General features: G+C 30.6%; 1 protein-coding gene across 3 annotated transcripts in view; it reads right to left on the bottom strand.

Moving 5' to 3' along the window:
• The window catches only part of LOC134708545 (homeobox protein Hox-B5-like), a 68,893-nt gene that overhangs the window by 9,573 nt on the left and 31,821 nt on the right, over nt 1–27,499 (bottom strand). For 2 of the 3 annotated variants that reach the window (XM_063569178.1, XM_063569177.1), the window contains exon 2: nt 20,273–20,931. In XM_063569178.1, coding sequence (XP_063425248.1) covers nt 20,273–20,807 — 535 coding nt within the window. In that variant the 5' untranslated portion in view covers nt 20,808–20,931. Of the gene's footprint in view, nt 1–20,272; nt 20,932–21,102; nt 21,660–27,499 lie in introns of those variants that run through there. The other variant, XM_063569176.1, reaches the window with a different exon arrangement.

Here is a 27,499-nt window from a genome sequence, read left to right as displayed (position 1 = left end):
ACTTGGCCACAATCATCATTGGGGTATCTAGTTTAAAAAATGTGTGGCGTGACCCGGTCAACCAACCAAGATGGCCGCCACGGCTAAAAATAGAACATAGGGGTAAAATGCAGTTTTTGGCTTATAACTCAAAAACCAAAGCATTTAGAGCAAATCTGACATGGGGGTAAAAATGTTTATCAGGTCAAGATCTATCTGCCCTAAAATTTTCAGATGAATCGGTCAATCGGTTGTTGGGTTGCTGCACCTGAATTGGTAATTTTGAAGAAATTTTGCTGTTTTTGGTTATTATCTTGAATATTATTATAGTTAGAGATAAACTGTAAACAGCAATAATGTTCAGCAAAGTAAGATCTACAAGTAAGTCAACATGACCAAAATGGTCAGTTGACCCGTTTAGGAGTTATTGCCCTTTATAGTCAATTTTTAACCATTTTTGTTAATTAAAGTAATCTTTTACAAAAATCTTCTCCTCTGAAACTACTTGGCCAAATTAATCCAAACTTGGCCACAATCATCTTTGGGGTATCTAGTTTAAAAAATGTGTGGCGTGACCTGGTCAACCAACCAAGATGGCCGCCACGGCTAAAAATAGAACATAGGGGTAAAATGCAGTTTTTGGCTTATAACTCAAAAACCAAAGCATTTAGAGCAAATCTGACATGGGGGTAAAAATGTTTATCAGGTCAAGATCTATCTGCCCTAAAATTTTCAGATGAATCGGTCAATCGGTTGTTGGGTTGCTGCACCTGAATTGGTAATTTTGAAGAAATTTTGCTGTTTTTGGTTATTATCTTGAATATTATTATAGTTAGAGATAAACTGTAAACAGCAATAATGTTCAGCAAAGTAAGATCTACAAGTAAGTCAACATGACCAAAATGGTCAGTTGACCCGTTTAGGAGTTATTGCCCTTTATAGTCAATTTTTAACCATTTTTGTTAATTAAAGTAATCTTTTACAAAAATCTTCTCCTCTGAAACTACTTGGCCAAATTAATCCAAACTTGGCCACAATCATCTTTGGGGTATCTAGTTTAAAAAATGTGTGGCGTGACCTGGTCAACCAACCAAGATGGCCGCCACGGCTAAAAATAGAACAAAGGGGTAAAATGCAGTTTTTGACTTATAACTCAAAAACCAAAGCATTTTGAGGAAATCTGACATGGGATAAAAATGTTTATCAGGTCAAGATCTATCTGCCCTAAAATTTTCAGATGAATCGGTCAATCGGTTGTTGGGTTGCTGCCCCTGAATTGGTAATTTTGAGGAAATTTTGCTGTTTTTGGTTATTATCTTGAATATTATTATAGATAGAGATAAACTGTAAACAGCAATAATGTTCAGCAAAGTAAGATCTACAAATAAGTCAACATGACCAAAATGGTCAGTTGACCCGTTTAGGAGTTATTGCCCTTTATAGTCAATTTTTAACCATTTTTCATAAATTAAAGTAATCTTTTACAAAAATCTTCTCCTCTGAAACTACTTGGCCAAATTAATCCAAACTTGGCCACAATCATCTTTGGGGTATTTAGTTTAAAAAATGTGTGGCGTGACCTGGTCAACCAACCAAGATGGCCGCCACCGCTAAAAATAGAACATAGGGGTAAAATGCAGTTTTTGGCTTATAACTCAAAAACCAAAGCATTTTGAGGAAATCTGACATGGGATAAAAATGTTTATCAGGTCAAGAACTATCTGCCCTGAAATTTTCAGATGAATCGGTCAATCGGTTGTTGGGTTGCTGCCCCTGAATTGGTAATTTTGAGGAAATTTTGCTGTTTTTGGTTATTATCTTGAATATTATTATAGATAGAGATAAATTGTAAACAGCAATAATGTTCAGCAAAGTAAGATCTACAAATAAGTCAACATGACCAAAATGGTCAGTTGACCCCTTTAGGAGTTATTGCCCTTTATAGTCAATCTTTAACCATTTTTCATAAATCTAAGTAATCTTTTACAAAATCTCCACTGAAACTACTAGGCCACAATCATCTTTGGGGTATCTAGTTTGAAAAATGTGTCCGATGACCTGGCCATTCAACCAAGATGGCCGCCACGGCTAAAAATAGAACATAGGGGTAAAATGCAGTTTTTTGCTTATAACTATGAAACCAAAGCATCTAGAGCAAATCTGACAAGAAGTTAAATTGTTAATCAAGTCAATATCTATCTGCCCTGAATTTTTCAGATGAATTGGACAACTGGTTGTTGGGTTGCTGCCCTCCAATTGGTAATTTTTAAAGAAATTTTGCCGTTTTTGGTTATCTTGAATACTATTATAGATAGCGATAAACTGTAAAAAGCAATAATGTTCAGCAAAGTAAGATCTACAAATAAGTCAACATGGCCTAAATGGTCAATTGACCCCTTAAGGAGTTATTGCCCTTTATAGTAAATTTTTAACAATTTTCATTAATTTGGTAAATTTATGTAAATTTTTACCAAATATAGTTCTCTGTTACTAATGGGCAAAGTTCATGATAGATATAATTGTAAGAAGCAAAATCGTTCAGTAAAGTAAGAACTTCAAACACATCACCATCACCAAAATACAATTTTGTCATGAATCCATTTGTGTCCTTTGTTTAATATGCACATAGACCAAGGTGAGCGACACAGGCTCTTTAGAGCCTCTAGTTTTATTAGTGTTCAATCTGAAAAATTTACAGAAAGTATTACATGCTGATTGTGTTGATATTCGAAGGGTTTCGGGTTAGAAGCTCGATAGCTTAAGGAAATATTACGAACTTTTCAATTATAGTACAATGTTTGTAGAAGATTCTCATTGGATCCTTACGATCGAAGTTGAGGACATTGGATCCTTTATAGATACAAGTTGAGGACATCCTTATTGACACCAAATGACTATGGTTTAGGTTTAAAAAAATATGACAGTTTTATGCAATATGAGACTAGTATTAAAAATGTGCATCAATCATTTAGTCATTAAAAATCATATGTTAAGCTATTGCGTAACCTTGTTTTGTACTGATTCTGATTTTATCAATACCTGCTTCCATCTGTTGTTAAGATTTTAATTAATGATAAATTATTAATTTTGATTAATTGCAACACCTTCAACAGGTATCGGACAACTTTAAGAAATATAAATGTATTTTTTTGACATTAGGTAGCTCTAAAAATCTTGATAAATGAATTATGCTTGTGACAAATTTCATCCATTGCATTGTTAAGATCAGAGACTGTCAGACAAGGTTCTGAGATAAAAGTTTTAGTTTTTACCAAATATCTTAATCGCATTGTGGACTTTGCATAATCGCTGAGATGCTTGATGAAATGAAAGAACAATGTAAAGCAGAAAATCCTAATTTTTCCGGAATTGTCTGCCGTAATTTGTCAAAAAAGAAAAACAAAAATGATATATTACCAATCAAATCAATGTCAAACTTCGCACAATAAGATCTCGTCTGTCATTATTAGGAAGTTAACTTTGAAGTGACCATAAATGAATGCGAATTGTTTAGGCGTAGTTACAGACTCGCTGACGATTTTTTTATAAGTCAGTTGTACTTTTTAGTAAAACACTAGAATATTTATTAGTATATTTTGATTGATTGATCCTTAATTGTAAAAGTCATTATGTTGTTAACCTAAATTTGTACATGCCTATATTATTTGACTGTTATTTATAATTTGTTCTATTTAGTATTCAATTTTTACTAATTAATAATTATTTGATAAGCAAAGTTAGCTATAAATGTGAATGAAGAAATGTTATGAGGAAACTACGTCGGAATTATTCCAAAAAGTTAAGTTACGCATTTTTGTACATAAATTTGGGAAGAACCCTTATAATGAATGTTCTTGTATGATACCTGGGTCTATTAGTGATGATGATAGCTGGATAGTAGAACGATTGTTCACAAAAGTTGGATAGTAGAACGATATTTTATAGCTGTATAGAAGGGCGTTCTTATATGTTCCGTATGTCGTAACCATCCCGTTCCCTTTCCATGGAGGTGATCTTCCGTATAAGACTATTTATCGGGTTTGTAATAACATGAGCAACACAACGGGTGTCTAAGATGGATCAGGATGATCTGCTTACCTTTCTGGAGCAAGTGAGACCACCCCCAGTTTTTTGTGGAGTTCGTGTTGCTTAGTCTCCAGTGTTATATGGTGTGTACTTATTACGTTAAGTGGGTTTATTTTGCTAAAATATTTTGTTTCCTTTTACTTTGCCAGTTTTTGATAGGGCTCTAGCTGCCACCAAAATGTATTGAGACGAAGTTCTAACAAAAGTTGTAGAAGGTCGATGTGTATACTATATAACAATATTTTTTTCTATTTTTTCTTCTTCCGGTTGACCATGGCGTTGTCTGTCGCTTGGAATATTTTGAATTTTGATCTTATTTTTATGTCTCTAATATTGCAACTTCCTCAATGTTGTATCATTAGTCATAAATAATTCCATCCCCTATTAATGGATATATACAAGCGATCTATTCATTCATTACAAACGGGAATATGTTCACCTGTTCATGAGAATATTGCATTAAAAAATAATCATCTGATTTTGATTAAAAAAATGTTTTCATTGGTTCAATATGTTCTTTGTTTTTAAGACAATTATACACATGAAGTCTGATACATCTGTACAGATTATGTCTGATTCAGTAAAGACTGCGATGGTCGATTTCGATAGCCACTAAGTGAACCTTGAACATACCAATGGTAATTAGAATAAAATGCCTCGATACTTATATGTAAGTGACCATGGTCAGTATACATCTTAAAGATAAATTGTTGTATTTATCACTTTCAATGTAAAAAATTGTTAAGTCTTTAACGTATTTACAGGTATGGAAAATGTAAACGGAGCTTCGCTTTCAACGTGAATTCTGGTAATGCAATTTTATAAGCTTTTGAAACTCAATTAAGGAAAATACTTCAAATTGTATTGAAATAAAAAAAAGTGTTTGATGCACATTACATGAAAAATCATATGCTTTTTCGGTATCAACAGAAACAACGATTTCTCATATTACCAAGATCCTTAATTGCAAACATTCTTAATATTTACTTAATTTAAATAACTGTATTTTCTGACACTTTATTATTATATTAATTGTTGTTTCATAAAAAGAAATGGTTTTAAATCTTGAAATACATTTTACAAAACACATCAAATGAACTTAAACTGGAAATTTCTAGGTCTATTTTAGTGTTGGCTGTTTAAAATATAAAGTATTAGTTTATCTACTAGTATCAGAACCAAACATAGATAGACAGATCGTTAGCTGTACCCTTTTATCATTCTTTATTTGGATAGATTAAACAAAATGCAATTGATCTGAAAACAACAAAACACATGGTTTAAGGATGTATTCTTCTGACTTTTCAGTCTCGTTCAGTCTCGTTGAAATCTCGTTCTTAAATTATTTCCAAAACATATGATAGAAGTGGAAAATATCAAAGAATTTTAAGAATATTATAATCAAACATAACTCTGTGAAAAAATTGTGTATTTACCATGAATGTTTTTTGAATAATCCAGTTTTCAAATTTTACGACCATTCAAGTCAGTATTTTTAGTCAAAATTTTGAGAAAATGGGTGAGGGATACAAAAAATGATTTTACAAGAAAAATATACATCCCATCTCATTTTGGTCTTTTTAAATTTCTTAGATATGTATTTTTTCAATCATTTATAACAAAAAAGTTGAATTAATATGCATTTTGCTCTTTAAAATGAGAAAAATCATAAAAATACAAAATTGGCAGTATGGTAAATTTTACACAAAAAAGCATCAAAATATGATAAAACTTTCTTATATTAACACCTACCTATAGTTTTTGTAAGTTAAATTTATTCAGATTGGTCCACTTCATCTTTATGGAAAGTATGAAAAAAAGTTTATTGTGAAACTGTGATTTTTTTCACGATAATAGCCCAAAAATAGGTAAAAATCGATGAAAAGTGAGAAAATCATCAAAATTGGGCATTTTCAAAGGGCCGTAGCAAAAAAAGAAGCACACCACCATATGATTTTTTCTTCACCAAAAGTTTTGTTACAGTCTTATAAACCTAAAAATCAGGTTAAGAAAAAAAGTTTAATTCTAGAAATTTTTGGCTCCTCAGAGGTGTACATCCTTAAGCTGTACAATAATGCTGGTTAAATTTTATTTTTTTTTTCTCTAAAATTAGCTTTACTGACTTGCGTTGTCCATAAATATTTCAAAGAAGGAAAGAACTACGCATATTTGAATGTAGACCCTAGTACTATACCAACCTACGCCATAAACCAAAATTAAAATGATATTAACTTTAAGTAGGTTTCATGTCTAAAGATGCAGTATTTTTAATTTCTTTAAGAAGCTAGAACTTTTCATTAAGGTTTCGCTATATGGATGATATCCTTTCATTAAAAATGTAAGTTTGGCGACTGCTGATCAAGTCATTGCCACAACCCATTGATCTTGAAATAAAAGTCATCACATTTACAATTCAGCTTGCTCAATGCCTTGACTTCCAGCAACAAAAGACAACAGTTAAATAAACCTATACAAAAATAGACAGGATTTTTTTTCTCATTTTTTTTTAACTATTGAGAACTGTCCATTTTTAAGAAGCAGCATCTGAAGCAGAACCTCTATATAAATTTATCGTCTCAAAATTAATACGAAATTCTAAAGAGTTGTTCGAGAAGCCCTTTCGACAGAACGATACCACAATAGTTGTTCGAGTAGCCTTATCGATACTACTATACCACAATAGAAGAAGCCTTGTCGATACTACGATACCCCAATAGTTGTTCGAATAGACTTATTGATTTACTATACCACAATAGTTGTTCGAGTAGCCTTATCGATACTACGATGCCACATTATTTGATCGAGTAGCCCTATCGATACTATTATACCACAATAGTTGTCCGAGTAGCCTTATCGATACTACGATGCTGCAATAGTTGTTCGAGCAACTCTTGTGATATGACGCTACCACATAAGGTGTTCGAGTAGCCCTATCGATAATACGATACCACACTAATTGATCGAGTAGCCCTATCGATACTTCTATAGCGCAGTAGTTGTTCGAGTAGCTCTATCGATACTACGATAGCACAATGGTTGTTATAATAGCCCTACCGATACTGCACTACCACAGTAATTTTTCGAGTATAGCCCTTTCCAAAGTACGATATCACAAAAGTTGTTCGAGTAGCTCTATCGATACTACGATACCACAATAGTTGTTCGAGTAGCCCTATCGAAAGTACGATATCACACTAGTTGTTCGAGTAGCTCTATCGATACTACTTTACCACAATAATTGTTCTAGTTGCCTATTTGTTAGATGCGCATTTTATATCTGCACCGGAGTGAATAATAATCCTTATTCAATGTTCAATTGATTGATATTGGCTTTGTTTCAACAATATGTTATACTAGAAACTATTAAATTATTAATGGTGACATTGTTTTTACTTAAAGCAAAACATTTATTCACAATGTCAGTGAAATCTCTGAAGTATTGTTTTACTCCGTTTATATGCCGATATTAATTACTTAAAGGTGTAATAGGGCAGTGAAACATTTATTATGTGTTAATGTTAATATTTTATATAGATAAATTAGATGCCACCGTATATGTCAGAACTTCAGGTAGACAGTTTTTCTTCCACAAAACACCTGTGCGTTAAGGTAAACAATTTATAACAACGCTTTTAATGCAATATGGATTCCGGCATAAGTATTTGAAATCAGAAATTTAATTAATAGCCCTTCTACTTTACGTGTTAAAACAAGAAAGCATACAGATTTATATAAATGTGTGCAAAAGATAATTTTATTCACTTCAAAGTTTTATATACCGCATGAAAAATTATGAATGATATTGTATAGTTAAGCTAGAATTAAAATCATTAAAGATAAATGGGACCCAGAACATGCTAAATAAGGAGATTTGCACAAATGGGAGACGACTCACTAAATATGATTGGATGAAAACAGCAATTATTACAAAATGTTCCAAAGATACAAATATATAGTCCGACAAATATAGGAATGTAATATTCACCACATTGCTTCTGTTTTATTTTTGGACCCCAACCCCCTATATATCATTGCCTACAGTACTGGAAAAGATATGTAATAATTGATTACTTGTATCATATGTGCTTTGTCCAATAAAATATTTGAATTTGAATTTTGAATTTGATTGGTGCATATAGTTACGACAAAGGTAACACATTTTTGACTATTCAAACATAATGGAAGATGTATCCCATGCTTCGAAAGAACCAAAATTAAAATTCATTAATTATTTGCTTTAATTTGACCATACACTATGATGACCACACATATGTGATGTTATAATACTATTCAAAGAAAAAAATGTAAGCAACAGTAAACATTTGGAAAAGTCACCTCAATAAGTCAAAGTATTTCATTAATAGACAAAGAAATATCTCGATGACTTGGGATGTATTTTAAAACACTTACAATACAAATTGTAAATGATTTGGAAGATTGTTAACATACCGAAATGTTTTCTGCAATTTGGAGATGTCTAAGCAGAGAAGATAAATTGTTTGACTGGCGTCTCTCACTCGTACAGAAAAACTAAGTTACTGTTTCAATTCATCGCATAGTATTTTTTTTTATCTTCTAGCATAACGAAAACTTATTTTTCTAAAATCTAAGTGTTAGCCAAAACGATTTGTTAATCAGTTAAAGTTTGACTATTTATCATATCAAAATTCAAACAGTGAACTCTTGGAGATAAATTGCTATTATTAATTTCTGTTCTTTTCCAAAGACATTGCAGAAATATATTTGAGTGCAAAATGCAAGGGCGTACAATTTACACAGAAGACGAGTGTATAACACTTATGAAAGAAACATAATCAATCATAGGGAATTTCAAAGTAGATTGATATATAAATTTGATTAAGAAAAGAAATAACCAGAAATGTCTTAATTTACTTCCGCTATCATAGTGAAATATTCCATTTGTTTCAGATTTCTGTGTTTATGTGTATTGGAATCACTTGGAGCTTTAAGGATAAAAAGGCTAAAAAGGAGGGACGAAAGATACCGGAGGGACATTCAAACTCAAAATAAAAGAGACCTATATAAATACTGTCTTTATCGGAGCCTCTCATTCACTTAAAATTTTAAGATTAGTTTGATAGATCTTTGATAAATAGCAGATGATCCATTGTCGCGTGTGATTTCCCGCCAAATCTATTCGGAATATTTCACCCGGAGTTTTTCTTTAAATCGTTATGGAAACAGGCCATATCACTACTAACATTTTTCATAACTTATGTGGGCATAGACAATCAACCTGGCAATATAGGGGAGATTTGAATATTTTCTTCCTCCAATATATTTATTTAAATCAGTCAGGGAAAACACAGTAATCATTGCATACGAAATTCATCGAAGTTACTATTGCACTTGTTATTAAAATATTTCATACGACAATATCAAAAAGGAAAGGAAACCAAAATAAACCACAAATTAAAACAGTGAGAGATTTTGACATAAATTTTTGAAGAAAGTGAACATTAATAATATTTTCTAGATGCTATATATGATTTTGCTATCTTTCAATCCACAGTACATTACATTTGAATAATTCATCTCTCCCTTGGCCTTAGTGGTTTGAATTTTTTTAATAACTCATGTTTCAAATATTTTTGCATAATACTTTTAATGTTTATAACCCAAACCTTTGATCTATAGAATTTAGTTCAAAAATAAAGAAATAAAAAGCGATAAATATGGTATGGACTTCCTCCCTCACAGAGATGACGTTTAAACATACAGTTTTTTTAATATGTGATAATTAGCCAAACACAATTTATGTTAATGAGATGAAAATTAAAGATATCATAAGTATCAAGCATTTCAACTCCCATTAGCGATCAACATAAAGCTTAAAGAAGTTATAAATGTTCCTCCGTATCTGACATACTCCGTAGCCTTTGTATCAACGACAATCTGTTTTATGGGCCTTAACTTGAGATTCACTTTAGTTTCTTCAATTAGGAATACATAAAATTGAAATATAGCAGTACGTTATCTGATAAATGGCCGCCACTTCATAAGATTGATGTCATGTTAGAAGACGGAATAAATTAAGACAAATCAGAGAATATGCATTCACATTTTTATTTAAGTAAATCTTGAAGTCATTAAATTACTTTTTTTTCTAGATTACTTGGCTATGTATAAATAGCAGTAATGGTTAAGTAGACGTAATCACATCTAAAGGCGTAAGAATGATTAGTGATTAGGCGATTTTTCTCATCACTTAAAAAATTAGTACATAGATTGATGGCCGTCAAGATATTTGTGATAAAACTTTCATAAAATTGTCACTGTAGAGAGAAAAAAATCCTTGTATTGTTTATTTTGAATTTTCAACTATAAACTACTAAAATTGTTCCAATAACGGAATTGAACGAATTGGACGCAGACAAGGGTTAATACATTTATTGATCTATCGAATATGGCATAAATTACCGTTTTAAGAGTACTGTAGAATAAAGTTTCAGGTATTCTTTCATGATCATAAACATAGTTACCAGTTTACACTTTGTAAAGACAATCGCTTTTAAGATATAAAATAGTTTTCAACTTTTTGCAGTGAGAAAATAATAAACAAGTCTAAAGACTAAAACGTAAACGTGAAAAATGTGTATATTCTTATTTTCTTATTTGATTGGTTGATTGATTGATTGATTGATTGATTGATTGGTGTTTCTATTCGTCACATCAGCGTATAAACCGGTTACGACATCGCTGCAAAATGTGTGAAAAGGTTATATAATAAGATACATGTTTTTTTTCTCAAAATGTCACACATCACACACAAAAGGTTACATATACTTTTAAAACCTTTCAATTATAGAATACTAACATTTATTTGACAAACGAAGGTTGAATATTAATGACGTTTTGATCATTTATGATGAAATATGATACAAACTTATATTAAATTTAGATTTTACGAGACAAATGGAACTTATCAACAGGCGGACCTAATTTGCATAAATGTTAACAGGTTGATGAACTAACAAATGATGTTCTTAAACATTCGATAATATATTAATGATGTCTTGTTGTAATACACGCTCAAAGTGTTGTAATTGTTCAAATGTGCAAATGATTACATTCAATTGTTTCCCATTTCAATCCATGAATATATACATAATCTTCGTTTTACAAGAAATCTTCAAGGATTTATTATTTAATGTTTTGAGTTTTTAATCATCGCTGATTACTACAGCTGTTTCACAAAGAATGTTTTATAGCAGCTTTCTAAAGCCATATTTTTCCTTCAATGTACGAAGTGTAACATACATCTTTTCAGTTTTTCAAACAATTATTTATAGATTAAGTTTCCTCTTGCTTTTTCGAAATTGAAATTGAGCAAACTCTGAAACACACAAGGGAGTTAACTCTGAAACTATAGTCAGCAGAAGGGAGTTATTACATTGTGGCATAACAGTATCATTTAACATTGGTTAGGCAGACGACATAGCAGACGATATAGCTTGTTTTTGGTTATGCGTATTTTTGGGAAAGCTTTAGGCATAAACTCAATAAGAATTTTAAAAGTTGAAAACATTTGAAACTATGTCTCGAATGAAACTTAACACAATCAAAGATTACATAGCAGACAGAGATTTGTTTTAAAAATGGCTCTAAATTTGGATATCCAATAATTTTCGTTGGTTTTAACATAATTTAAAACATACATCCCAAGAAAGGGAACTGACTTATAAAACCGAACTGTTGTATGTTTCCTATGTGGTCAGTGCATATATACCAAACGATGGATTGCTTGTTGCTTACCGTCCAGAGACAAATGTTCCAGGTATGTTCAGGATGACATATGTAACAACATGATGAGTTTGATACTTACTTTTACAAAATAAATTTATGCAGATGGTAGATTTTAGTTATAGGTTTCTCTTGCTTTTCTCCTCGTCAACAAATTGTTGTATTTAACGCCAATCGAACTTTTATCCAATTTCAAATGCACCCTCATCAGGAACGCTTAAACCAAAATGTTTGAAGGCGAATGTAGCATGAAACCTAAAGATTGATTCTTGAATCATCGGCAGTGAATTTGTTTCATTTTTGAATATGTTTTAACAAAAAGCTGAATTTTGGCGGTTATAAAAAGGCGGTAAATAAGACCAGGAGGCAATAAAAAGAAAAAAGTCAAAGAAAAACATAACGCCAGGGCAAAAGAGTAAAACAGATGAACAGTAAAGAAACTTTGTGTTTCATTTAACAAGAAAGGTTCAAGATGTTTTCAAAACAATTTTATTGTTTTATTTGCGTATGTCAGGGTTTAATTGAATACCTACATTAAACTTTACACGGTGCAGGTTAATGATCTTATAAAACAATCAGCAATGTTGTCAATAACATGTTAAGTCTTGTATATTGATATGTCTGGATATATTACATATCTGTCTGGTGATTAGTTCGAGGGGCTGCTTTCGGCATACAAATAAGTGGACGAGATCACGGAAGTGCGTTTGAAACCGACCAGACCAATATAGGGAGAAGTACAAGAGTACATGAAAATTAAAAATGAAACAATGTGCTTTATCTAGGCATTCAATTATATGTTCCTTTTAAGAATAGAAAATATACAGACAAACACAAATTCCCCTTGTTACTCATTTTTTTTTGCCAAACCGTTTACTGATGAAAATATTTTCAGAAAATTGCGACAAACACACACATTGCCAACATGCAGGATCTTGAATTATTTGGTAAGAAATAAAATAAATAATAATAATATCTAAGGTATGCACATTTTATGACATGACTGTTATTGGATTGTTTAGTTAGGAGAAGACCATATGAAATTCCATGGGGATGGAGCTGACTATTCATTTTATCTTTTGCTGCGCATGCTTATTTGTTTCACGGGATTTTTGTGTTGCAGACTTTACTCATTTGCATCCTGTATTATGCCAGGCTACTTTTTTTCAGCTTTAACCGGGTCATGATGGTCTTATCACCCACCCCCTTTTTTATCCTCCAAAAATAGTCGTCCTTTATAATATAAGGATAGTAGGATGAAGCAAGTCGTCCCTTATAATACAAGAATAGTAGGATGAAGCAAGTCGTCCCTTATAATACAAGGATAGTAGGATGAAGCAAGTCGTCCCTTATAATACAAGAATAGTAGGATGAAGCAAGTCGTCCCTTATAATACAAGAATAGTAGGATGAAGCAAGTCGTCCCTTATAATACAAGAATAGTAGGATGAAGCAAGTCGTCCCTTATAATACAAGAATAGTAGGATGAAGCAAGTCGTCCCTTATAATACAAGAATAGTAGGATGAAGCAAGTCGTCCCTTATAATACAAGAATAGTAGGATGAAGCAAGTCGTCCCTTATAATACAAGGCTAGAAGGATGAAGCTGTGTGGAAAAGTTACATGATGAGTAATGACGAGAGAACAAATGATGAAACCATCATAATTCAAGATGGTGGAGTACTTCTAACTTACATCAAAACAGTTGCCTGGTACATACAGCATTTTCAGACTAAAAAAATTAGAGTAGGCGAACGCTAATGGCAGGTAAGTATATCTCATTAAAGACGTCATTCAGCAATGTCTGTCATATCTGCATACTTGTGAAACATAATTAATTATCCAGAAATATAAAACCTTGACCTAGTAATCTTACCAAAAAAGGGGGGGGGCTGTCATTTTTGTGTTTTGTCGACTTGTATTTAAAGTTGGATAGAGTTTTGCACTTGTTTTATCAGTGTTCTTACATTAAAAAGTAATTGAAAATATCAATAAGCAAAGATATAGGCGTTCCTTTGCTATTCTTGTGTCGGTTTTTTTATGAAAAAAGGGTGTGTGTAATTGTTCTTTTAAACGTTTTTAACGTTTGGTACTTAAACACTTTAATTAATATATGTTTAAGTGCATCACTGCGTTTTAATCCAAACAAAATAAAAATCAATAGCTTTATTGTAATACTTAATATAAAGAATTTGTAACATATGATACAATATGAAGATAAAAATGCATAACCCGAATAAACTCAAAATTACAGGGAAAAATTAGAGAAGCAAGGTAGGATTTTTTTTAAATATTGTTTATTATAATAGCTTTAACACCAATAATTTTCCCTTTCTTGTGTTTCTTTTTACGTATAGTTTTTTCTATTGTAATTTTGTCTTTATATATTATTTTGTATTTGTATATTAAGCCTTCGTTGTTGCAGTTTATCAATAGACGTTTAGTATAAAAATATAAACAATGAATCATTTGGTTTGTGGGGAATACGTACAAAATATACCTTTAGTATTATATTTGTATCTAAAAGGGGGATGTTGTCCAGGAGGATGGTGTCGATACAGAGCGTTGGAGGTGAACTCTGTTTCCAAATATTTTTAGAACGAAATCCAGGGCATCCAATTTACAAGGACCAAAGAAATGTCCGAATTGATTTTCTAAGCCATGTAAATATAGAGCAATTTTAGGCTATAGTTAGAATTAACTCTGTCCACAAAGTGGAACGAACTCTTCATATTGCACTGCATTACAGCATAATATCTGTATTCATATAGTCTATACACAGGGAGTCATAATTCGACTCTAAACGATTTCGTACAGCATTGAAACGCATTGTTGAAATGGAGATTGTTCCGTGATGTTCGTATTGTATCATTAATTTAATTTATAAATTACTGCATGTTTCTAAGGTCAAAAATATTTGTAAATAAGCTTAATAATGAATCTGATCTTTTCTTAACTGAAATGACACAAAAATGTATAAAATTTATTCTCTATTCATCGTGTACATTGTAAGGGTTCCGCATGTACCAAGGGAGGGGAGGGGGATAGGGAGGGGGAGGGGGGCTTTGTATCCATTATCAAAAAATTCTGGATATTTAATGCAACTTGAAGGACAGAGATAAACACATGTTCATAAAAATAAAATTTGCATCGTGAAGCTATTTATCAGAATTTCTCATCCCTGCATTTGTGAGATCAAAATCAAGACATATCACTATACTACTTTTATTTTGGTTTTGAAGGAAATATTTTTTCACTCTGTCCTGTATTTTTAATACTATTTAATGATCTTTAATTGTTCAAGGAATCGGACAGATTTATTTTTACTTTTTAAGGGTCAAATGAATAGGACAGATTTTTGTTACATACATATGAAGACAAAACACAAAATACAAGACAAATTAGAAGAATTAACAATATTTTATGGAAACAAATGGTGAACGCTATTTAATTAATTTTTTTTTAAGAAAAATAACATTTCAATGCAATACTTAGTTACAACAACTTAAATTTAAGTAATATATATATGTATAAGAATGTACCCAATAAACACAGACTAGCTATAAAATCATCTCTTTTCTATCTATTATTATATATATTCTACTAATTGTTAGTTTTTACTTTTTATTATAGAAATGTCATTGAGAAAAAGTAAAACAAAAGTTTTTTTATGAATAATTCGTACATGATAATATTGCTGAGCATTTGAAAATGAAAATTTGAACATTTTTTGAATTTTTCATTAGTCGTGAGGTTTAAAAACCCATCATCTAAGTAAATAAATAAACAAGTAATTATTCAAAACAAATAAATAATTAATATAAAATTAAAAAAATAAATAGATAAATTTAGACGCTCGCATTCTTATAAATTCTTTGTGATGATGAAAGCAATACATAAGTAAATTTGAAATATTATTTTCAGCAAATCTTTAGGTGTTAAGATAAAATCTATTAAAATCGTTATTCTACTATTAAAACATCAAACATGTAACTTATCTTTTATTTTTGTGTTAATGCAAAAATAAGCAGTTATATTTAATGTTATTATGTAGTTTTCATCATCGATTTTACGTCACATAGAAAATTTATCACATAACATCAAACGAAACTATACATCACAGAACAAAAAGAGTATCGCAGACTCCGACCTCTTTGACAATTTTACAGTCGTTTTGTTAGCTTTACTGAACTATTATTAGGCAAAATTGAGCATTAAATATTTTGAAAACATTCTTTGATTTCTCACGGAAATGTTACAATATATCTGATTTATATAAATCAATCCTTTCAACAATCTGTCTTAGAAAGCCTGTTTCTTTTTCCACTTTGTTTAGTTTTGCCATGATTTACAGTCCATCTTATATAGGATAAGATAAAAGGATATACAACACATGAACAATTCTAAATTGTTTCTAAATCGTGGGAATTTTGGAAAATAAATGAATATATTTACGACCTGCTAAGAAAAACGCAACCAGAAAAAAAATGTCATGCTATGCATTTTAAGGGTGATACGACCTTTTTTAGTTTTGGAATAGGAAGAAGAATTGTCCAGTTCTAATAATTAAAAATTATTTAGTTGCAATACGTTATAGTTTTGATTGTGATACATTATTTAGTCCACATATTCAAGTTAATAATGTAATTTTGATACTGTAATTCATTTCTTTTTATTTAATAATATTTTTGTTTTCATTCAATGATTTATTAATTTCTTTACTTGGTTTTTGTATTGCAAACTACTAAAATAATATGCATTAAAAAAATTATAATGTCTGCAATATGTGTGAAATGTTAAATGAATATTGATTATTACACCATTGACAATCTTTAATCATCGTTCTAAGACGTAAATGGTTCCATTTCAAGTTTTTCTTCCACTGACAGAAATATAAATTATAGCTTTCTATTGATTTGTTTTGTATTGTTTTAGGAGATGATTTATCTGTTTCTACTTCTCTTTACTTAAAACAACAAAAATCAATACTAACAAATCTAAAAGTATCAAAAAATAATTACTTCCGTCTACAAATTTGACCGGCCATTGAATGACCAAATACCGAAAAGTACACAATTGAGCAGACGACTCAAACGTTCGTTAATATTTGGTGCAATCGTTTGGTTATCAACTGTTTTTATATGATATTGTTTATCTTACTTGTGCTTGTTCAATAACAATCAATAATACATTAACCTACAAATTAAACAACATTTCTTTTTATCTTTGAATAATTTGAAAATCCAATATTAATATCCATTAGCCCACTTTCTGTTCTTTTAATAATTTCACACGGAAAAGGCGAGGGAATAAAATGACGATGCATGTTTAAAGAACACGAGATGAAATACTAACACTTTCGGCATAATATACGAAGGACAAACACAGGGACATGTGCAGGATATACAATGTATTTTGCTTTTAATTTATGAACGTATATTTTGTGATTACCAAAGACAACGAGATGAAATACTGAAATGATGACAAAGGAAAACAACTGCACATGTACAGTCCATACAAAGAATGCTTTTAAATTATGAAAGTACTTTGAACATGTTGTTATGCGTGGTTTCAACGAAACGAGATGAAATACTTATTCCTCAGACAAATATACGAATGACAAAAACAGGCACATGTACAGTCTATAAAAATAATTTATTTTGGTTTTAACAATGCAAATATATGTAGATAAGTGTATTTCAAAAGAAAAACGAGCTGAGATACTTATACATACGACATATATGGAAAGCATGTGCAATCTATACACACATTTATTTTGCTTTTAATTATGTACGTATAATTTCAAAAGACATATATTTTTTTAGGGTTACGTTACGTAGCATGAACGAAAAAGACCTTATCAATAAACTGTATCTTTTTGTTTTGATTTATTAAATAACGACCTTATGTCAATTTACTTAATTCAATCTTGAGGATATGTTTTAAACTTTGCATACAACTTTTGTCAATTGTTATGCTCGAGTAGTAATAATTTACTATAATGGAACATTGCTAATCTGCAGATTTTATTTAGTTCATGTGATTGTTTTTCGTGATTCAACTATGAATTTTGTTTGAATTTGTTTACATTTACTAGTGTTTACAATATATTGCAGTAATATTGAAACCTTGGTTTTTTCAAATAAAAAAATGACTAAATGTTGTTTTTCTGTAATTGTGTTATTTTTAAATTTATTAAAACAAATTAATTATATATTATAATGTGTTTTCTTCATTTAAAATTAATCAAACTACAAATAAAAAACATCGTTTTTTGTCTGAATAGATACAACTTAATTAATAATCTTTAATTCAGTACCATCAGTTTTAAAACAAAAAAATATGAGGCTAAAATAAGACATCAAGAGAATAATAATTCAAGCATCAAATTCTCTTTGAGGTTCATATTTAAAAGTGATCAAGCTAGCGTTGTAATGGACTTTTTTTTAACTTCATTGCCTAGAGAGTTCTTTATTCGGGACATAAATCATTTTTGACAAGTAGCTCGTATTATAATATTTAGGTACGACGATTACAAAAGCATTACGCTTTGCACAGCAAGAAACTCCACTATAAATGAGAAGTTGAGTACATACTGGAAAATTCTCACTATCGCCACCTTTTTAAATTCATTAAATTACCGAAAAATCATGTGGAGTAAAGTGTTTTGAATTTTATCAAATTTGAACAGACATGGAGCGACCTTTTTAAAGACACTGACTTACAGATACATGCACAGGAAATCAATGTGATACGGGTAAAATTTTAAAATATGCGATGTCAAAGTTTTAGTAATAGTAACTTATTCAATACATATGAAAATACGGCATAATATTTTAAAAAGAAAGCTTACGAGTTCCGTCAAAACGTGTTCCGGATTTTTAAAAATGTTGAATATTTTTATTTTTACAAAAACCGCAGGTATAAAGGTACACTTACACTTTCAAATATATTTATTTACAAAATAAGTCTGTTTGAAATGGACACGGTTATTTATCATTCATTTGGTCATTGATAATGTACTTGTGATATTGTACACCATTGTCGGACAGTCCAATGTCAATTTCCTTGTATATTTCTTATTTTCATCCATCAGTGGTCTTAAAGGCTTTAGGTGTCATATACAGTTAAATATTCAATTATGTCCATATAGGCTGACAAGGCGGAACGGATTTACTACTCCTGATCTCATAAAGATATTGGAAGTATTTTTACTTTTGAAAATGCTTTGAAGCTAATATATTCCTCATGAATTTCGAATTTAGCTTATAAATTTCCTCTAATGACATTCGATTGCATTAATAATACTGAACAACTTTATTATAAATTCTTTTTTATTGGTCATTAGTTGTTACGAGAAAATTTATTATCTTCTGTGCACGTGTCTAAATAATAAGAAGCAAAATCAACACTTTATCATAGTTTTCTTATATACAAAATAAAATATTTATATTTATTCTATATTTTCATCTATTTTAGGACACATATGATTAGAACGTAATGTTTAATTCAAAATATATGTATTTCAAATGTGTTAAAATGTATATCTGTAAAGATATGTTTTGTTGGTAATATTCGTCACAGACACACGAGTATTTTTGTAAACAATCCCCGATGAAGTCGGCCATTAACAAGCTCGTAATAAGAACAAAACAAATTCTGTACGATAATCGGGGTTCTAATAAAACTATTTTCTGAAGTTTGTGTTTGTGTTATATTGAAATTTTGTTATTATTTCAACAGTTTATAACTTACAAATTATTTATCCATCTAAATACTTTCAAAATATAATTGTAGACCTGAGATCAGATTTGAATGACTAAAGCCAGAGTCAACTAAAGAATATTTGTAATATGAAAGATAATTATACAAAATCTATATACAATTTTTGTTTTAAACCTTCTGAAATTTGTATGCCTTACTCTATTTTAGATTTTTTACTTGTTTGGATACCAAGAATCCAAACATTAAAATTATTCAGTTTATTTAGAGTTATCATGATTTTATCTATTTATTCAAGTTAATTTAGTTACTAAGTATTTATATAGAGGCAAGTTAAATCTTTGTATAGCAATTATTTTACGAAAATTTAAAAAAATAATACAACAATATAAGTGCAAATTTATTTGAGCATATTAAGGTTAAAACCAATTTTAAAACTAATTTATATAAAGTTATATTCACTAATATTTCAAATCAGTTTGACAATTGTTTAACTTCATTCACCTATTATAAATCTACACTAAAAACTATGCATAATGCAAAAATTTACACATTGTTACTTTAGAAATATATACTTTGTAATTGTTTAAGATGGAAGTTTTCAAATCATAAGAACAACCTCATGTCTATTTTTCTTTGCTACTCTTTTTGACAGCAAGAGTAGACACAAAACAAATGTTGGATTGAAAATATATCAGACAAAATAATAAGAAACACCCTTACCTTGAGCATACTGCATTCGTCTCATCCATGGGTATATTTGTGGAGATCCTCCATAACTCTGGTCAGCTGGTCTGGGTGAGTGTGGTGTCTGAGATTGTTGTGGAAGGGGTGATATCGGGGGTGGTTGTTGCGATGGTGGCGATCTATTTCTATCCACATTGGTCAGTTGACCGTTTGGGTAGTACGAACTATTACTATTCGAAGATGTTCTTATGTTGCACGACCGGTCATTTGATGAATGCATGTGATGAACATTCGGTATATTTGGTGTGCCTCCATGGATACTATGGGGTGAGGAACACGGGCTAGAATGCGGCATATGACTCAATCGCTGTGTAGCATAATAGTCCCCATTGTGTTCTTCTGATCGTTCGTCTTTTGCAGAAAATGGGTACCTGGATCCGTGGAAACTGGGGTATATTCCTCCGGAATGTTGAAATGATCCATTTCTGTGAAAATTTCCTTCGGCACAACTTTCCAATCCAACTGTCTGTCCGTAACATGTAGACAGAGAATTGACGAAGTAGGAACTCATTTGGTATAATAGTGTTTTATTTTCAGATCGTAAAACTGTCTAATGCGGTCAGGGTCGGACGAGGATGAATTATGTCAATTTCTACGTTTATGGGATGCCTCTTTGACTTTAACTGCAGTCGCCACTGAAATGAAGCCATTTTGATCACGTGAGTTAAAATATCCAATAGTAAATCAATTTTAAATGCAGGTTTATGGATTCACATGTCAACATAAGAGCGATAAATTTTAATCAAGGTTTTCAAAATTTAACGTTACACATTAAGTTAATTAATTATAACAAAATTATACTTTACCTGTCCCTGAACAGTTAGACCGTGTCCCTTGTTTTTATAGTTTGCACATCCCGACATTATTTAACAAGTGTACACTATCAGTCTTTACCGTGTAAATAAAACTTGATCTGTCGATCTTTCAACCCACGTGGGCATAAACTTACACCGTGTATGGGTCACTGATTACAGCATATTACCCAATGAAAACGATCTCCAAACCTTTTTTTACAAAACCAACAATAATCTACCAAAAAATAAATCTTAGAGTATATTAATGTGTGCATAATCTGCGCTCTGTTAATACTTTTAGCTTACGAATTTACGTCGGAGGAACAGTCATTTAGAGCTAACATTAACCCACTTATAAAAAGACACATTTCCAACTAGTTTACTCGTGTAAAATGTATTTATGATGCCGATGATAAATTATTGCGAGTCAACTAACTGAAGTATGATAAAAGAAGCTGTTTCTTGGACGACTCGGCTAAGTATGTATATTCATGGTTAATGCGATTTTGACGACCATATTATAATATTTTGATGTTCCCAAGATATGCCCATTCATACCTTTTCACAACTTACACTGAAAATCTTAAGTATACAATAATCTTTTTAAACAGAATAGTTGTCTCGGTCAGTTGCCTCTAAAATGAGAGAAATAAATCAACTCTTAAGTGGAGAAATGTATGTATACACTTGAAAGAAATTACCGCTACATTGATTTACATACACAAGAAAAAGGCATGTCTAGTTATATATCTAGTTTTCATAGTTAAAAAGAATGTTTTTGTTATCTTTGATAAAAGGTGTGTAGAAAAAAGCGACAATATTTATGTTTTCTATATATATGTCGTCATTCGACACCTAGATCTGTAAATTGAGTTTAAAATGTTTAGATTTATTTTTAAATGTTTGAATATATTTCTATTTTTCTATGTCCTAATAATGATACAAATGAAATAAAAAACGTATAATTTTCATTCATTATACATAATAAATTATCCCAACACATCCCCCTAAAATACTTTTTTTTTATATCCTGTTTAAAATCAGACATTGAAACAATAAAGCGTATTTTAAATATCCAGTTTCTTTCAAATCTTCGATAGCTTATAATTCTCCACAATGTTTTACATTTTAGTCATCTTTGAAAAAAAAATATACGTTTTTATCAAAGTAATTTTTTTATTTATAGCCCATTGTTTGCGTTTGTCCTTTTTATATTTTTATCAAATGATTGCAGAATGTGTTTGAACAAATCAAACTTTGTAGAAATGAACATTTATAATCCATCGATCTGGAACAATTTACTCGGCCAAACGATTTTCAATGGATAACACATTTGAAAAGGTCTTAGTATATACATTACGACGTTTTTAAGATCCATTAAACATTCATCATTTTCCAATCTCTGTTAATATACAAAGTTCTTTTAAATTCCTCCTTCTGTACAAATTTAACTTGTAAGTTGAAAATAATTTGTGATTTTGATAACCACAACATGATCATAAGAATATTTTGTCACTTATTTTCTTTTTAAATTTTCCGTCTTTACTTTTAAGTTTTGGTTATTCTTTGTAACTTATACATATTGCATTAATCTTACAACAATAAATACTTTAAGACATCATTTTATTGTATTTTATTCTAGGTTTGATGCTCAGATAGTTTTATACATTTCTATTTTTTTTTACTGCTGGTATGAAGCACACCTGGTATGTATTCTACAAAAGAGGGACGAAATATACCAGAGGAACGAAATATACCAGAGGGACAGTCAAACTCATAAATCGAAAATAAACTGATAACGCAATGGCTAAAAATGAAAAAGACAAACAGACAAACAATAGTACACATGACACAACATATAAAACTACAAAACAAGCAACACGAACCCCACCAAAACCACGTCTATTAACGCACGGAATATTGTTTATATTAGTATGCACGTTTGCTGTCACATTTTCAATGTTGACGTTGCTATCCCCTGACACAAAATGTCCTTTACACTTTTAAAACAAAATCTTTAAATGTACCAATTACCTCCTCCCCATCGAATATAAAACTATATAAATTCTTAATCGTCACCAAATTGTGTTTTCTTCATCAAATACAACTTTCAATTGTATTTCAACACTAGCTTTGTAAATGCTTAGGAAATCAAACAAGCCAAAAACTACAATCATGACGTAGTTTGCTTAAATTTTGAAAGGTATTGAAGATTTCCAATGACGTATTAACTCGGTGACTTATATAGGTCTTAAGATTTAATAATAAAATAAAACGAATTCTGCATATAACAATCAACATCACAATTCTAAACCATTCATTAAAAACTATATCAGATTCCTGCTTCTTTTGTAATGCAGATTCGAAAAATACTAAAGGGAATTTAAACTCAAACAAAGTCGAAAACAAAAGCAAAAGATGCCATGGCAAGAACAAAAAATGCCTTGACAAGAACCAAAAATTACATGTCAAGAACAAAAAATGATAAACAACAGTACACAAAACACAACACAGATAACCATAGCCTGAGCCGCACAAACCAAAGACAACCAATATGCAGAACATAAAGACTGAATTAAAAAAAAACAATGTTAACGGGTGTAACTGGTTGAGAAGGATCTGCTTACCATTGTTGTCAATGAAAAGAAACGTTTTGACGAATAATATTTTGGTTATTTTCCCAAGTAATTGGCTGTTTTTTTATGGATACTCTAACAAACAAACAAAAAAGACCAGATTTATTGCAAGTAAAACATCTCACGGATAAACTGTTTCTTTGTAATTCTTTCTCTATTCTATTTGCAACTGCATTCTATTTGCCCACTATCGTGCAAGTTCACACAAATAGAGTTTGTCCTGAACGTGCATGTAACGTTTGCCACTGGACATTAAACCAATCAATGAGTACTCTAAAACATCAATGAATCGTCAAGTTTTTTCCTAGATCATTCTTTTTGGTGAACCGATAAAGGGAATGACTAGAGGCTAGCAAAGGTTTAACAAATAATTCTTGCAGAAGACCATGAGCAAATTTGCTATAGGTTCTTGATGTTTGAAGAATTTCAAAGGACGAAAAGAAATTATTATATGATAACCCTGAAACAAGCCATGTCTTAGTAAACTTATTGATAATCAAAATCAAACGATGGTAATGCAGCTAGACAAACTAACTCAAACTATAGTTATGCAGCTAAACAAACCAAGTCAACTATACGATTCTATTTTCATATCGAAAACATCTACAGTTTGCGCATTCTGATCACAATGGAAGGATCTCAGTAGAACAAAATTCGATTGTTTTATATATTGATTATTCGATCAATCTACAGGAGATTGAACTTTTAATTTTGATTTTATTCGCACCTTGTATCATCATTTTGTATTATACTTCTTTACAATGTCATCTGATTGCGGTCACCATTATGTGATGACTTCAAAGTCCCTACTGTATAACAACCTTTTAATCTTTCCAAGACAATTGCAGTCAGTACAAATGATGTTTATTTTTCTGCATGATATGTTATTTGTTCCAATGACACCGATATTAATAAAACTGTGTTTATCAACAATGAAAATCTGTTCGAATCAATAGAAAGTTTATTTAATGCACTGTTTTATGGTCACACTTTCGTAAACCTAACCCTCCCTGGGGTTCATTTATTAATTGCTCAATTGCAATAGATTTATTTATATAATGCATTAGAAAACACTACATTTGTTTTGATATTAATATTGTTTTAAAACTCCGAGGAGTCATGTATCAACTAAAGCTAGGATCATTATCTTAGGACTGCTCGATTATTACAATAATATGTTTTCAATTGCTGATGGGAATATATCAATTGTATGTTTAATTTTTTACTCATTTAAAATACATATGTTACCGAAGATTTGATATGTGTCATAAAATCTTTATTATGTACGTTACAAAACAATGGGGAAAAGATACGGAACTAATTACACGAAGAAGGGGGAGTTGTAACATTCGGAAACCCAGAGGACAGTACGCAAAACTAGTCACACCAAAACGAACACAGGGAAATAAAGCAACCAGGAATAATGTATACAAATGACAACAGATAACATACTCCGATCATATATGGTAGCGAATACAGGTGTTCAGAGAGATAAACAGACAAGTATAGATACAGACAATTCGGAATGGAAATGGGAAATTTGTCTTAGAGACAACAACCCGAGCAAACCGAAAAAGTACATGTATCTTTGAATTTTGACACAAAAAAAGACGTTTAATATGAACAGACAACCCCATTAAATCTCTACCTAGTACATACTTTGCAAAGGAAAATATATATTTGAAAAAATAAAACATACTGAAAACAATCACGTTGAATTAAACTGTACAAAAATGAGTTTATAAAATGTTCTTATTGTTGATCATCTGTCTTTACATTATGTATGCATTAGCTAGCCCTTAAATAACATTTTTTTCTTGTTTAATATTTAAAAAAAATCAAATAAAAACTAGCTTCAACAAAACATTGACACAAAGAAACAACGAAAAAAGATTTTGTTGTCAAAATTAAATTGTGATGCAAAGTTAGGCAATAAATGACATCAATATATAAAATTAGCTCGTCAGTGTATTACTTGATGTCCATTTAACAAGTTACAGTGTCTAAACCACAGTTATAATTGAAAACCAACGACATGTATCGTTATAGAAGCTCAGTTTACACTTGGATATCACAATAAGCATAAACTAGCAATTTTCTGGCCGATAAATTAGTCCCCTAGACAATGTGAATAGCCCATAACGAGAGCGATTTTATGTTCATCGCTTTGGCTTTACGGGTTTTCAAGTAGATATAAATATTAGCGATGTCGGAAGAAACATTTTCACAAAATTTATTGTCTCTAAATCTTTCTCGACGTATTCAGACTCTGAAGTCAATTATCTTTTTACGGTGAAGCAGAAAAGACGAGAGGAATTTTAATATTTCTCGTGTGTTAAAGCAATTTGACGCATTTTAACTGTTCATGGATTTTAACAAAAAATAGGTGTGATCGGATGTTGTTTAAACTTAGACAATACTTTTTGACACGGATTTGTTACAATAAATATCAAAATAATTTATGTTTAGGTTTTAAACAAAATACTTTGACAGAAAACTTCACGGATAACATACATCAAGAAGAATAGACTAACAAATAAGTATCCGAATCGAATAGCCATATAATTGTAAATTTATTATTTTTAACAGTTCGTGGAAGTCAAAGGAGAGGAAACAAAACTGTGAAAGAAAATAATTTACTGCTTCTCAAGTTGTCAGGATGACATCATTTAAAAATACCAGCATATTCTAATGTGATCAGATAAAAATTGGCTTCTTAATTGTACAAGGCACCTTGCATTTGTTTTGCGTGAATTATTCAAAATAACTTTACCAACTATGTAAATTAAAAGTTGTGTTTGAGATCTTATCCTGCAAGAACTCGAAGAAAATAATTAACAAACAAATATTCATTTCATTTGGATAAAATGACAAGAAGTTTTCAAGTCTAACGAATTAAAACCATAAACTAATTTCTGGTGCGAACACTTATTTCACTTTCATAAGGTTAAAAGTGATTTTTCATTTCTACACAAATTGGACAAACTTATTTGCTTCCCGAAGCGAAAAATTTAATCATAGGAGACGAGAAACGAACTCAAACCATGGAACCTTCCCAGCAATGGAATGCGAATGATAAATGTCTTTCTTAAGAAACGCCGATAGAACTTTGAAACATGTCGGATTGTTCTTGAAAAATGGTTGTTAATAATACCTTTTTCTTTATTATTTCTCGCCCTAAAACCCATGTATCTTCCTTTTAGGAAAATAATTACAATCTCACAAGACTTGACCTAACGTCTGCAACCAGTAATGGCGGTTACTGGACAATAGCTGCTAAAGTATTGACCGAAATTACTACACTCTCAGAAAAAGACATTTATTTTTTTCTGACTCACAAAGCTTTATTTGATTCACTAGAGCGTTCGTATTGGAATGATTAAACGTCGAGGGAAATATATTTGAAATCTATTTCACTTGCTCAAGAATTCGGCATACAAATGCATTTCAAATTCATCAAACGAAAACGAATTCGTACTTTGTATTAAAAAGGCATGGGAAAGTTCCAACACAATCGCTAAGGAAATGAAATGTCGAATTTTCTGAAATCCAATCCCCATTCCAATATTAAGTTTTAAGATTTAACTCATTTATTTCAAAAAGTTTAATGGTTAAAATTTTCTTCAAGGAAGACCCATGACGCAGTTGTTATTAAAATAGTCTGTATGTCTATTAATCTTAAAAGTGGAGAAAGAAAAAAAGAAACAAAATGAAGAAAAACAAAAAGTACTTTTGTTTTGTCAATATATCATTCAAATAAAAAAGCAGAGAAA

The sequence above is a fragment of the Mytilus trossulus genome, chromosome 2, assembly GCF_036588685.1.
Source record: "Mytilus trossulus isolate FHL-02 chromosome 2, PNRI_Mtr1.1.1.hap1, whole genome shotgun sequence".
NCBI lineage: Eukaryota > Metazoa > Mollusca > Bivalvia > Mytilida > Mytilidae > Mytilus > Mytilus trossulus.
Note: the sequence above shows the minus strand (reverse complement) of the source record. Positions and strands in the feature narration are given on the sequence as shown.